Source organism: Mytilus californianus, unplaced genomic scaffold (assembly GCF_021869535.1).
Source record: "Mytilus californianus isolate M0D057914Y unplaced genomic scaffold, xbMytCali1.0.p SCAF_4, whole genome shotgun sequence".
NCBI lineage: Eukaryota > Metazoa > Mollusca > Bivalvia > Mytilida > Mytilidae > Mytilus > Mytilus californianus.
Window position 1 is genome coordinate 5,874,203 of NW_026262690.1, and position 15,490 is coordinate 5,889,692.

Genomic DNA, 15,490 nt, shown 5'->3' on the forward strand with positions numbered 1-15,490 from the left:
GAAGCTGTATGTGTACTATCCTCTCAACCAGGGTGTATATGTAACTTTGTTCGTTCTTATGAGGTGAAATATTGCTAACTGAATATATTTATCACTTTCATCTTTCAAAATCGGCCCCAAGGACAGTGTACCTTAACTTTTCGCTGTCTCCGAAACCACTGAACCATACATCACTGTATTGTTTTAGCCCAGAGGATGGGCATATCTCCTCAGAATAGTCAAGTAATCATAGATCTTCACTTTACCTTACAGGTGTACATTAAAACACCAATCATAATAGCGTCATGTATGTTTTGAAGGCAAAGTAAGATCACAACAGTTTATTGCTAGTTTCCTATAAAGATTTTGTGTAATGGCCTCGTGACAGTAGGTAGTATTATACGCAGTTTATGTTTTGTTATATATGTTAGATTGTTAAACATTATAAAACACGTTCAACTCCTACTCAGTGGATTCATTTTCCACATGAAAATTGGAAACTCCAAACTTCGTATTGTGTATAAAATGTATAACATTGTATATCAAGGACCGCCTAACCTTAATAATCCGATATATATATATATATATATACTTGGGAATTGAGGTTTACACCGAAAACCTGGATTTTAATCCCCTCATCACCCCCCCCCCCCCCCCCCCCCCCCCCAAAAAAAAAAAGGAGAGAGTCACGGAAAACTTTGACTTCCACCTACCTCGATTCTGCAATGTATATTTTTATATGAAGACAAATACAAACAATAAAGTTGTAGAGATAGTACGTCAAGGTTAACCGATCTTTCTCATTTGCTATCTCAATACTCAGATAAAAGGGAGTAACTTCAGATTAAACTACCTTTCTCTTTCATCATTATCTCAATACTCAGATAAAAAGGAGTAGCTTTAGGTTAAAGTATCCTTCTCTTTGGTTTTCCAGAAAGTCAGATCAAAAGAAGTAACTTTTCAATAAACTCTTTCCTTTTGGCTATCCCAATACTCAGACAAAAAGGAGTAACTTTAGGTTAGACTATCTTTCTTTTTAATTAACCAAATACTCAGATAAGAAAAAGAGCAACTTTAGGTTAACCTATCTTTCTCTTTGACTTTCTGAATACTCAGATAAAAAGGAGTAACTTTCGATTAACCTATCTTTCTCTTTGACTATCTGAATACTCAGATAAAAAGGAGTAACTTTAGGTTACCCTATCTTTCTCTTTGACTATCTGAATACTCAGATAAAACAGTGCAACTTTAGGTTAAACTATCTTTCTCTTTGACTTTCTGAATACTCAGATAAAATGGAGTAACTTGGCTACCTCTCTGTTTCCGTATTTATGAATTTTCTGAGAAGGAATGTTTTATGTGTTTCTCTTTACAAATAGCTATATTGTTCCTTTGCTTTTTGTGTGTTTTCTGCTGTGCATGTACTGATTTTGTGTCATGGGTGGATACCCCATATCCTTTGTGTTTTTATTATATTGTAATACTCTGATAAAAGAAGCCGTGGATTTCGAAAATAGTTATCAGAAATCTTGTGAAGCAGTTGATTATTCAGGACTGCGCTCTAATTTCTAACATTTGAAGAATAAAAAAATAATTGAGAAATGGTTACATGAAATTTTCATTCTCTAAGTATTGACTTAAATCTGATACAAATTTGATGATAAGTTAGAGAAATCACTTATTGCACAGAAGTTCAACATTTTTGGCATCGTCTAGATAATGAATGAATAATTCAAAGTTATATATACCATGATCTAGATAGACAATGTATATTCGCGACCAGGTAGGCCTTATCGGCGCGGTTATGTTCGTGTACATAATTAAATGTTAATTGTCAATCATATACAACAAATACCATATTTTTATTATGTGAAAAACCTGTAAATTATAACATGCATGTTAGCTTTCTCATAACAAGAAAAGTTTGTAGAAACACCATGGAATACAAAGAAAAGCATGTCTGTCTGACAGGTAAATTTATGTTAAACAATAAGAAAACTAAATTGGACATTTGAATGCCGCTGGCATTTCGTTGTCATGTTCTATTGCATTTCCGTGCCACTCTAATTGATTTTGACAGAATATAGATGTTTTCATTGATATTTATCATCTTTTATCAATATGGGATTGAAACATTAAAATAATAGAATTCCTACCCGGTTATCTGATTAAGGACATGACTTGCATTACTCTTAATGCACAATTCGATCGATTTTCTATTGCATAACAAAAATGATTAAATTTTCATTTGAAAATTTCTTTTCTAGCTATTTTGTAATCTAAGATAACTCAAAGTTTTTCTGTAATTTTCCCGTTTTGTAGCAGACAAAATGGCAGGCTAATGCGGTACAAGCCCGATTAAACCTTTCTAAAATTGTCTTTTTATGAATTTTGAAATTATAAAGAAACTAAAGTTTTAAATCCCATCAGGCAAAGTTGACATTATATTGATTTGGCTATTCTTTTAGGTTCTTTTTGGTAATATAACTCTTCAGTTGTTTCGGTTCTCATACATCCTTGGCCATCGAATATTTGGCTTTGGGTGTTCCCGATGCAGATAAATCCGGAAAAGAGCTTCGGACGCATGCAATTTATAAAGTGTTGTTTACATTTTTTAAATCACTGGGTCGGTACCGCTGCTGGTGGACTATTAGTTGCCGAGGGTATCAGCAGCTCGGTATTCAGTACTTCGGTACTGACGTGATTTATAACAAACCTTTTTAAATTGTCCGTTTATCAATTATTAAAAATCTAAGGTTTGAATGCCATGAGGCAAAGTTGACCTTAGATGGATTTGGTCATATTTTTAGGTCCATTTTGGGTTATAGCTCTTCATCTGTTTCGGTTCTTATACATCCTTGGCTTTCAGATATTTGACTTTGAGCGTTCCTGATGAAGGTAAATCCAGAAAAGCACTTCATACGCATACAATTTATAAAGTGTTGTTTTCACTTTTTACAGCACTAGGTCGATACCGCTGCTGGTGGATTATCAGTCCCTGAGGGTATCACCATCTCAGTAGTCTGTACCTCTATACCGACATGATTTATAACAAATTTTTTCAAATTGTTCGTAATAAATTAAGAAATTATTAAGAAACTAAGGTTTCAACTACATCAGGCAAAGTTGACCTTAGAAGGATTTGGCTATCTTTTTTAGGTCCATATTGGTATAATAGCTCTTCAATTCTTTCGGTTCTTATACATTTATATATATAGTTCCTTAACTTTTCGGTTCTTATACATCCTTGGGTTTCAAATATTCGGTTATGAGCGTTCCTGATGAAGGTAAATGAAAAAAAAGCTGTTCGGCCTTATGCAATTTATAAAGTGTTGTTTTCACTTCTTACACGACTGTTCCGGGGTCTAGGGAGGGATGCGAACTCCCTTAAATGTTTAATCCCGCCACATTCTTTATGTGCCTGTCCCGAGCCAGGAAACTACACTCCTGTGGTTTTCGTTGGTTGATGTCTGCAATTTTAGTTATTCTTTCATTTTTTGTTTAAATTAAGGTGTTGTTTTTTTCTTTTGAAATGTTTTACAATTTTTTATAGCAGGGTCTTTTTGAAGCTGTATCCGTTGAAATCCTATTACAAATGGGATATCATATTGTAATGTTTTAGTGGGTGTTGTTTATGGAGCTCGTAAACTAAAATGCTATCCATATAAACCTATTGTTCCTTCAATAATTCATTATTTAAGGTTATCAATTAAACTTTGAATATTGTCTTTATCGGTACTAACATTCATTTTGTCTTTAATACATAACAAAACACATACTGCTATCAAGATATAAACACCTAGTGTACTACGTCGAATCGATACTCGATATGTTGTATCATTGTACAAAAGTCATGCGTATGACTGCTGATGACCTGTTAGTACTTAGTCAGTTGGAGGTGTTCTACTTGACAGTCTGGGAGAACATTGTTTATTCTTAGTTGAATTATAGTTTATTTCCAAGTTAAAATTTGGCTTTGAACTAACTTTCAGTAACTGCGAGTACTCTTTTATCGGTACTTTGTGTTCTTTCTCTTTTTATGTATATATATATATGTGCTTAGTAGCGATTTGTGAGTTAAGCCCTTTACAATTTGTTCTTATGTTGTGTTGTTAAACCGCTGTTCCACTTTAAAGAAGAAATGAACGGTCATGTTTAATCCCGACACATTTTTATGTGCCTGTCTCGGTCCTTCATCCTGCAATCATGTGGTTTTCGTTGTTGGATTGTCTGTCATATTTGTTTTCGTTCATTGTTGTAGTTCAAATCAGAGCATTGGATTATCTTTTGAAATGTTTCACAAGTTGTTATAACAGGGCCTTTTAAAGCTTACAGTATTGGTTTTGTTCATTTTTGAAGAACTTACGGTGATTGTAATTGTTCACATATTTGTCCTTTGAAATTTATTGATATTTGTCTCCTTGGTAACAATGCTGCATCTCCTTATTTCTATGTTTACAAGCATACCAAAAAGCAACGAGATAAATTTACTGACAAACCAAATGCAACGTGATAGATTTACATACAAACCAAAAGCAACGAGATAAATTTACAGACAAACAAAAGCAACGAGATAGATTTACATACAAACCAAAAGCAACGAGATAGATGTACGGACAAACCAAAAGCAACGAGATAGATTTACAGACAACCCAAAAGCAACGAGATAGATTTACAGACAAACCAAAAGCAACGAGATAGATTTACAGACAAACCAAAAGCAACGAGACAGATTTACCAAAAGCAACGAGATAGATTTACAGACAAACCAAAAGCAACGAGATAGATTTACAAACAAACCAAAAGCAACGAGATAGATTTACAGACAAACCAAAATGAACGCGATAGATGTACTTACAAACAAAAAGCAACGAAATAGATTTACTGACGATCCTAAAAGATGATTACCAGGGCTGTATATTGTTGAAGATTGTATATTGTCCTCTGGATATCTCTTTCATATATGTCGCTTGGTTGCTGATTTATTGACGTATACTGTACATCTCCTTTACTTCGTATGCAGAGCGTATTGTCAAAGCAAACGTTTATTAGTGATCAAAACCAACATTGTTCAGTAGTCAAAGCCAATTATGAGCAAACTTTGTTACACCAGTAAAAGAATGCGGCACGTCCCGTCATTTTTACACATAACTTACTAACGATGGACCTGTAAGACCTATGAGTGATGATAGTATGACAACCAAGAAATAAAAGTAAAATTACAAAACTTTTAACACACAAACCAGTAAAGGATAAAAAGCTACTTTTTGGAAGTTATTCCAATTTTTAAAATCTCATTCAAGAAAAGTGAACAATAATTTATTGGTATACCAACTAAATCAGGATAGGAAATGCAAGCTCTGGAATATAGTTTCAATTGGGGGGTTATATGCTCCGTATGCAGGCGCTGCTGGCATGTTGCTACATAGAAGTGGAAATATATATAATTTTAAAGATAAAATAATCTCTTGTAGTATAGTTTTGTTCCCAACCAACTCTCATTGTCAATTTCTAGATGTGAGTCACACTTAGCTGTATCTGGTGTATCCTTTGTGACATTAACTTTATAACAGGCCGTGAAATTAGAGGATGGTGTTAGATTCTATATTTCCTAAGAAGCACCTGCATGAATAAAGGAACAAAGGCAATGAGTGGAGCACAGATGAGTCCCATGGGAATGCGATTGTTTGTTGAAAAACACGTCCTACAAATGTAACAAATATGTTTTGAATCAAGAAAAAAAGCATCTTAATGTTAGTTTCAGAGCATTTTTGTTTGAATCAGAATGATTTTTGTTTACAAAGTACGACTTATCCCTCTCTAAGACAAGATAATTATGTCTACGCTTGACATTTTTTTATGATACAAATCAGGTCCAATTCATTCAGTTTGTCTTTGAGTTTAGGATGGGGAATACTTGCGTTAAGAGTAGAAAAGTCAAATGTTTTAACAATATTGCAAGAGGAGAGAAATTGTATGTACCATAACAGATCTTTGTAATTTTATCGGATTTACGCCGCCTTAATAGAAGATATTTTTACAATAACTTTAAAGCCCGGCTTGCTTGTGATAACATTGATGCTAATGATTTAGAAAGAGGTTTCGTGAAGCACGTTGAATGCCAATCAATATAACGTTGCTTGTAAGGACTGCTTTGCAGAAATAAATCCTTAAATAAATTGTTTCAACTAATTATTATGTCACTTTTGAATCATGATGAATAATTCCATTGAACCAACATTACATTTGAACCCGAATCTAAACATTTTTTGGATACAACACTTTTCATAGTATTTTGATATGAACTTTCATAATATCAGAATAAGATTGAACAACTATTTCAGTTCTGAATTGCTTTACATATGGCGTAAAAATAGGTAAAACACATTTGGGATAAAAATCATATTTTCATTCAATATAACGATGAAAAAGTAAAATTTGTAATGATCAAATAACAGTAAATAACATGATATTAGTGAAAGATATGTATGAACGTTAAAAATCACAATAATTTGAGTTGATAAATGTTTAACAATTCATTAAAGGTAGCAAAAATACAATAGGTATGGAATGTGCATTATGTACAAAGGAAACATATTTTTCTGAAATAAGCGTAAACAATCTTTATTGTAAAAAATATAAGTAAGTTATATTGTTCGGACTATAGCTAGCATCCTCACAATACGTCTAAGAACTATTGTAGAGTGGATTTATACACATAAATAAATACAGTTTAATAGCAAATAACTTCATATACATTAGTACTTTATTCTGTTAAATTCATTAGGGAAAAAATTAGATGATTTTTATGACTAACGTGTACTTTATTTCAGTAAAAAAGCTTTTTCGAATCAAACCGAAAGGTCCTAGTACAGCAAAGCATACACTGAATTGAGTGATTGCATGTATGTTCATAGCAAGTTAATTCAAATACTTAATTTGATTTAAATTAAATGTAAATATAAGATTGAAATCTATGATATCAGTTGAAACGATTTAAAACAAAAAGTGAATAGGCAACGATAAAACTGATGTCTCTTTTTAAACAATGTTTGATTTTTCGACATCTTTGCCATATTGTTCAAATGAATTGTGTACAATTAATATGTATAATAAATTAAAAATCAAATTAATTTTAGCGTAATCAGTTTATTTCAATACCAATCATTTGTGAAATGTTTGTGCTAGGTGCAAAGGTATAGACACGCAGGAACGAGTGGTTTTTTTTGGGGGTGGGGGTGTGACCTTATAATTTAACTCGAAAGGAAAGGATCACTCTGCGAAGTAAACAATCTTGTAATCATGGTGACGCGAGTATACTAATTGATGGAAAGCTTACAATTACAAACAATCGGTATGACGACGGTAATTATTGTACTCGTCACAATTTAAATAAACTTGTTTAACTATATCCAAATACTGCCCTACATTAGAATCGTACAAAGTCCGTGTAGATAAGTCATTTACGACATTACGATGACATTATCAATTGACATATAATAGGTACTGTCCACAAGTAGTAATGTTGAACAATTGTCTGCTTGAAAAACGGTAGCATTATTACCACCATAGACGATAAATCTTAAAATTTCTGGATTGCTACTTTTCCTTTATATAAACAAGGAAGTTTGTGTGCTTAAGCAATTTATTGTTTTAGAAATTAACGTCAGAAGATCGCAAACCCTTCTTCCTATTGAGATTGTCTATAATTTCCGTAGCAACCGTCATGATGTCATGATTTTTATTACAAAACATTACTCTTTGTTTAAAAATTTTCCACTATTAATACGAATAGTGCAGTGTCAATCATTATAATACAAATTTCCATATTTTTTGCATATTTGCGTCATTCATTTTATTAAATGAAAATTAACAGAATTGAATAAGTATGAAGTACATCCCTTGCTCTTGTTCAAAGTGAATTGCACCACACACACAGGGAAATTCTCAAGAAAGCAAAACATTTAACAGTTTTTGTGACAATGGAAAATATTACTTTATAAATTTCCTTCGTCCGAAGCGCTATTCTGTATTTACCTTCATCAGGAACGCTCACACCCAAATATTTGAAAGCTATGGATGTAAAAATACGTATGCATGACGAAGTTGGGACCGAAAAGGAAAACCAAATTTAGCTAGGGTCAAATTTGCCTGAGGGAGTTACAACCGTATTTTTTTCGAAATTTTCAACGGGATATTTTAGAAAAATAAATCATAAACCATGCCAGCTTATGTACTATTTAACAGATGATAACCACATTTACTAACAGTTCAGCAGCATTGTTATCGACTCAGTGCTAGTACAAATATGCAAAAAGGGGTTCTTTTTGTAGCAAGTGAAAACTAACATGTTAAGATTAATCCATTTTTATTTTGAGATTCTTTTGGTATATATTCGGCATTAACGCTATTACGACTTTAAAACAAGACATCTTAAATGCATTTTCCTATACATAACGACTCAGAAAATATTTAGATACTAAATATGATTAAAATACTTCTCTCGTCTAAAGTTAAGACTTTTAAACTGTCATTAATTCACCTTGTATCTTGCATATGTGTCATTGAAATACAAAGGACATTGATTTCATCACGTTTCAAATTCCAAAATCTAGAAAATGAAAAATTGTAGAAAATTGTAATTTTTTTAATTATTTTTACCTTAATCATTCATTTTTGAATAAGTTAAAGGTAAACTATCTTTGAAAATTTAATTGTTTAGTATAGAATATGATACTTGTTAACACATTACGTCAAAATACATATTTGTACTGCAATGACTTTTTTTAATCTTATAATTATTTTGTACTGCATGGACTTACATTTTTATTCTTATAATTTATTATGAAGTATGTTGCAGCATAGTTATGGGAGTGATTTTTTGTTATTAAATGTTCTCAACAATACAATGGAAAAATATTTTTAATTCATTAATTTCAAATAAAATACTTGTGCTGACTTTAATCCTTTAGATAGCATCAAAACACAAGCACACATGCCATAATCATGGATTGATATTGTTTACGAGCGATAAAAAAAACTGGAAGATGATTGCTTCCATTTTTCACTAAATAAATTCATGACGAAAGAATTGGAATAAGACGAACAAGAAAAATTACTACGATAACAATATACCATATATGCACGCCTTAATCTTCTCAATGCGAACACAATATCACAAGACTCTTTAAATGTTATGGTATTCATATTCAAAATTGTAGTTCAACGCATACCAAATGTCAGTCATTAATTCGCCAATATTCGAGACATACACATTGCTATTGAATCCTGATTCCAAACTAATCCCTGACATATTTGTCAATCATTAATCAAACAACACATTTAATGTACTTAGTATGTAAAACTTTTTCTTTCTAATATGATAACAAACTCTATCGCAACAATCAATAATCTATCTATGAAAGCCCTCGAGAAAGTTGATCAAACTCTGTCTATAAAATATCCAAGTCTCTATCTTTTATATGACTGCCATCGTCATCACTTGATAAATGATATGATTTTAAAATGTCTGTATGTGGCGAGTTTCTATTGCTATCCGTGTCTTTATTTCCAGCCTGCTGCTGGTGGGCATTGCTTATAAAATTTGAGCTATATTTAAGCTGTTGTCCCGGTTTTGTTCGAGATCTTTTAGGACTAATTTTTGAAAGTTTCGAATGTAGATTCAGTTTCAAGACATCGTCGGCCATTGTGGCTATACTTGCACTGTGATCAGAAGTACCACACGATGTATCACCATCACGAGACTCGGCCTGTTCAGATTCATTTGTATGGAATGTTGATAATGGAGACGAAGCACCTGAAGTAGATCTTGATCGTGCAGTATCTAAATTAAGATAAGGTTCTTGTGATAAATGAATTATGGACTTACGGCCAAAGGATGACCTAGATGGACTGCCTGAAGAATCTGAATTTTTTTCCGGTACAGAAGCGACAGATGATTTAGAAGACTGAGGACCTGTTGATGAATCTATTGACGTTTTCACAGTTTTAGGAACTATAACGTTACGTTTCGGTGAGGATTCGACCGACAATTGATCAATACTATGCGTTGAAGTATTTTTCGGGGAAGTTGTTTTAGAGTCTGGATATACCGAACTATGTGAATAAGGTGTTGAACGTGGAGAAAATAGTCTTATTATTTCTGCTAACTGATCGTCTATTCTTGATATCTTATTGTGTAAAAACTCCATTTCTTCTTTCAAGTCTAATTGAATATCATAAAGTGATGTCAATACTTGTCTCTCACCAACAGATAAGTTGCCTATAGAGTCTCTCTGAGAAGAAATTGCTTCATTGCTATCATGGTAAATTGAATCTATTCTTAAATTGCTTCGAGCTACACCACTGTCGCCAGAAGCCGATTTTTGTAATTGTGTTTTCACATGTTTGTTTTCTTTTTCGTCATCTTCCTCAGGAATTGAATCATTTCCCCTTCTCAATAGTAGCTTGCCAAATTTTGACAATGGTTTTACTGTAGCTTTTGGTGCCTCTGAAGGAGTTTTCGTGCCATCTTCCTTATCCTTGTCTTTATCTTTATCAATCTGTGTCGTCACAATATTTTGATTATCATCGGATGTTAACTCAACTGGCCCACCATTTAGAAATTTCCCCCACTTGGAAGCACCACCTCCTAACTTAGCAGGAGGGGCTGTATCAGATGATCCCTCTGTGACATTTATTAAACGAGTGAACCCTCTAGGTTTCTCAGAGTTGTCAGGTGTCTCTTTGCCCCTTTCAAGGTCAGACAAAACTTGCATTCCCTTTGTATCGCTTATTTTTCTAAATCTGGAAATGAGCTTTCTAACCGGATGGTCACTTGATAGCTCTAGAGGAGGATCATTTTTTCGCTTTTCAGCGAGTTCTTTTTCTTTTCTTACATCGGCAACTTTTCTAAATATTAACTGCAAAAACAGATATCATAAGTTAAACATTAGTCCTTTTTTAGACCTTAGAATGTCTCATATAAATATTCATATCAAAATATATAGATTTTCCTTTCTAACTAACAATTTTCTTTTTGGTGGTTATTTTCTGGTGACTTTCTTATGGATTGTGCACATTTCAATTAGTAAAATATATGCGTGTTTGCAGGAATGAATTTCAATGAATGTAATATTTTGATTACTCAAAAAGTTTCCAGTAGGGATATTTATATCATAAATTTGGTCAAAACTTCAGTAAATGTTATCACAAATACAGATATTTATTGTAGGAGCAAGATTCCAGCTACAGAAATTGAATGGAAACAAGTGGTATATAGCATCCAGGTTTTTATGAGTATTATTATTTATAAAGCTAACAAGTTTAGGGACTGTCTTTCTTTTTGAGCTTATAGACTTTTTGATAAAAGTTAAAGTTGTATTCTCGTTGTTAAATCAGTACGTCTGACATTTTTTTGGACAACATCAATTAGCTAATTAATTATTTAAAGCAAAACTAAATGTTTCTTGGGTTTTTCCCTACACTGAAATTCTGTGCAGTTCGTTCTGAGTATTACATGATGTTGTTGTATTTAAAACTTGCTCACTATATACGTAGATATATAATTGTTTTTTATTGTTTTGTTTGTAATTTATTATTCCGTTATTTTAGAGTTAAATGCTTTATCTTTCCTCATTTTTCTTGTATGTTGTTTTAAGCATCTTGTGTAAGTCTTGTGAAGGAAATTAAAAAGAGAAGATTAAAGATCTAAATAAAACTAGTTTAACCTAACCACACCGTTATGTGCCTGTCCCATTTCAGCAACCTCGGCAGTGCTTGTCTAATGTCATATCTTATCACCAATTATTTATTTTGAAACCATCAACATTGAGTTTTTATGTTCTTATCTTCAATTGTATTATAGAATGTCATCAAAAACAGTGTTTTCCTTTTTTTAATCCCAGGAATCTAAGGATTATGCGAAAATTTATAAAATCACTTAATGGACTTTGCATTTTGATATGTGTTATTATTCAATTTTCAACTAAATGGGTTAACCAGAAACGCATTTTAATCAGTAAACTCACCACGCAAATAAACTATATTGCTAGATCATCGTGTGAACACTAATTTTGTTGATTTTTATATAAAGTTTTACATATCAAATATATGATCTTGCATATAACCGTGTAACTCGATATCTGGACTTACCCTATGTCTTAAATTATATGTAAGGGTTAAATTCCGTGCAAATGAATTTGCAAATGCATGATAAAACTCCAAAACTTCTAATAAGCGCCCTCGTTTTATGGTATGGAGGTCACAATATGTTAGTGCACGAACATTAGCTGTTGACTGTCCAATAGATTGTTCCTTCCAGAAATTGTCCCCGAATACATCACCTTTGCCTGCAACATAAAGTTCATATTCTTTACTGTTATTTCTTTGCTGTTTAATCCAGAGTAAACATTCATTGCAAATCATATAAAAACAATGTCTCACTTTCTGCTATGTATTAGCAAATGCTCAAACATCAAATTAATACAGAACCTAATTTTCTGCTGGTGTTTTACTTATGAACCTGTAGGTGAAATATAAAATTCATGATTTCTTATTTTATTTTTGCACCCACTTGATAGGCATTCGGTATACATAATACATATATATTATTCCTTGTAAAATGAGTACTTCTTCCAAGGTTCGATATCTACAGTGTAGTTTCAATGGGCAAATCGTATATTTGTAAACCATAAAAATACAGTTTAGAAGTATTAATTAGATTGATTGATTGATTGTTGGTTGCTTAACGTCCAGTGCGTAGTAATTAGAAGCATCGAATGTAAAATAATTAAGTACCATACGATCTATCTGATAATACCTACATCGAATGTAAAATAATTAAGTACCATACGAACTATCTGATAATACCTACATCGAATGTAAAATAATTAAGTACCATACGAACTATCTGATAATACCTACATCGAATGTAAAATAATTAAGTACCATACGAACTATCTGATAATACTACATCGAATGTAAAATAATTAAGTACCATACGAACTATCTGATAATACCTACATCGAATGTAAAATAATTAAGTACCATACGAACTATCTGATAATACCTACATCGAATGTAAAATAATTAAGTACCATACGAACTATCTGATAATACCTACACACAGAAAAAAACAACACACAAACCCAGCAAACTTAAAAAATAAAGTAAAGGATTATAATGCAAAACTATCAACTTCAGTGTCTCAAATGTATCTGAATGATGGCGGTTTTACAGTTGAAGTAATTGTCAATACACTACATTGTAATTTTCTTGTCTTTTCATTTCAAAGATAATAATTTGAAGTCCCACTTACTTAATATAGCAACTACCTCATCGTCTTGAATCACTTCTAATGAACCAGACACAACAAAACATAAGGCATCCAGGCTTTCTCCTTGATGAAAAATTAAATCTCCTGGTGCACTATGGGTCATGTTAAAGTGCATAGCTAGAGCTCTTAAACACCCATCACTTGCAAGTCTAAACCCAGGATGCTCTAAAAACACCTTTCGATTGAGATGCACACATAAATCAGCCTTCATATCTTTCGGACAATAATTCAAAACCTAAGAAAATAATGACCATATTATATAATTATTATTCAATGTGCACGTTAAACTCAACTGTAACGTGTAATACAATGTTTTATAAGAAAGCTTCTTTAGAAATATTTGAGAGTAAACGTATTTGCTGTCCTCTTTTAATGTAAACTTTATATGTTGCTTTACCATTGAGATGACACAACCCAAAATTAGAGCATCTGTTCTGGTGTCAAAATCAAAAATGGGTGATGTATTGATAGAGTAGTATTGCCAGAAATTAACTGACACCATAAAGATTAAATTTTATCATCATATAAATTGAGATGTAAGGTAATGTAAAAATTCGGTAGTTTCTTCGTTTTTTTACGGATTTAGTATTCGTCTTTGTCTTGATCAACCTTACTTTCCTCATCTGTGACATCTGATCTTGTGACTTCATACATGTTTAAACATTGGTTGAATGTTAAACGCCTATTTTAAATGGTTCACGCTACGATATAAATCATCGATAGTTTTTTAATTTTATACTAAGAATTTTTCGGCAATAAGCTCCTTTGGTTTTTTGAGGATATTTGTTCTTTTGGCAATAATATCACATCTTTTTTATATTCATTAAACTTATGCATGTCCCCAAATTTGCAAAGTTTATTTTCCATTGTGGCATTCGTGTTGCTCAATCGTTCGTGGACTAATGACCGTCTTTTCGTCTGAAGATTTGATTTTGTCTTGTCTTTCTCCGATTAATGCTTACTATCTTCTTACCTCTTTCTTGGTATATAGATACATGAAACCAAAGCAATGGTTCCTAAGAAATTAGTTTCTAATTCATAAAAAAACATTAAAAGTTACCAAATAGAGGCAATCAGATGAAATGAACTCCAAAAAATGCACATGTTTATCAGGGTGTATCTTTGAAATTTTTTCTGACTATTTATGATTATTGTTTTTTATTGTCTTGCTTGTTACTGTTGTTTGAAATGCCTCGGTCGTAAAAAGTCATCTGAAATACCGATATCTCCATGATAGTTTTCAACTCAACCATTTGATAATGTTTTCTCTCGATCTAGTGCTTTTGTCCATAGTGCTCATAATTTATTTGTCATGTGGCTCTTGTCTATGGAATTATTTGCATACTCATCGTTACTTGTTTGTCCATGGTCTTGTCCGTCCATTTGTCTTTCTGGATATATATATTTGTCCATGGAATTTTGTATCCCAGGTCTTGTCTGGCATCGTCTAATTGTTTCTAATCTTTTTCGTCTTCATTCTTCTGTGTATTTGTTCATTGCAACTTTCGTTCCCCTGTCATTATGTATTTGACTATCTTGTCCACCTTCATTGTGTACTTTTCCATGGTCTTGTTTATCCACATGTCATTGTGTATTTTGTCATGGTCTTGGTTATCCACATGCATTGTGCATTTTTCTATGATCTTGTTTTCTCCACATGCATTGTGAATTTTTACATGATCTTTTTTATCCACATGTCAATGTGTATTTGTCCATGGTCTTTTTCATCCACATGCATTGTTAATCTTTTCATTGACTTGTTTATCCACATGCCATTGTGTATTTGTCCATGGTCTTGTTTATACACAGGTCATTGTGTATTTGTCCATGTCCTTGTTTGTTCACGTTTCATTGTGTAATTGTACATTGCCTTGTTTGTCCGCATGTCATTGTGTATTTGTCAATTGTTTTGTTTGTCCACATGTCTTTGTGTATTTGTCCGAGGACTTTATGGTCCACATGTTATGGTGTTCTTATTTGTACATGACCTTGTTTGTCTGGAAACTGACACCATCAAGATACTATGGGAACTATCTGTGCTCCTCTTCTTACCGATTTGTTCCTTTATACATACGTGACAAACTTCATACAAGAGCTTCTCAAGACGAATGAAAAGAAGCTAGCCTTATCTTTTAAATCCACGTTACAAATGATGTCCTCTCACTAAATAATAAA

The 15,490-nt window shown here is 32.4% G+C and overlaps 1 protein-coding gene across 1 annotated transcript in view; it reads right to left on the reverse strand.

Moving 5' to 3' along the window:
- Positions 1-6,366: 6,366 nt before the first annotated feature.
- The window catches only part of LOC127737335 (potassium voltage-gated channel subfamily H member 1-like), a 61,191-nt gene continuing 52,067 nt past the window's right edge, over positions 6,367-15,490 (reverse strand). Inside the window, exons 8-10 of the mRNA XM_052247937.1 lie at positions 13,298-13,550; positions 12,133-12,329; positions 6,367-10,901 (exon numbers count right to left, since the gene is read on the reverse strand). Of these exons, the coding sequence (XP_052103897.1) occupies positions 9,432-10,901; positions 12,133-12,329; positions 13,298-13,550 (1,920 nt within the window). The 3' untranslated portion in view covers positions 6,367-9,431. The remainder of the gene's footprint in view (positions 10,902-12,132; positions 12,330-13,297; positions 13,551-15,490) is intronic.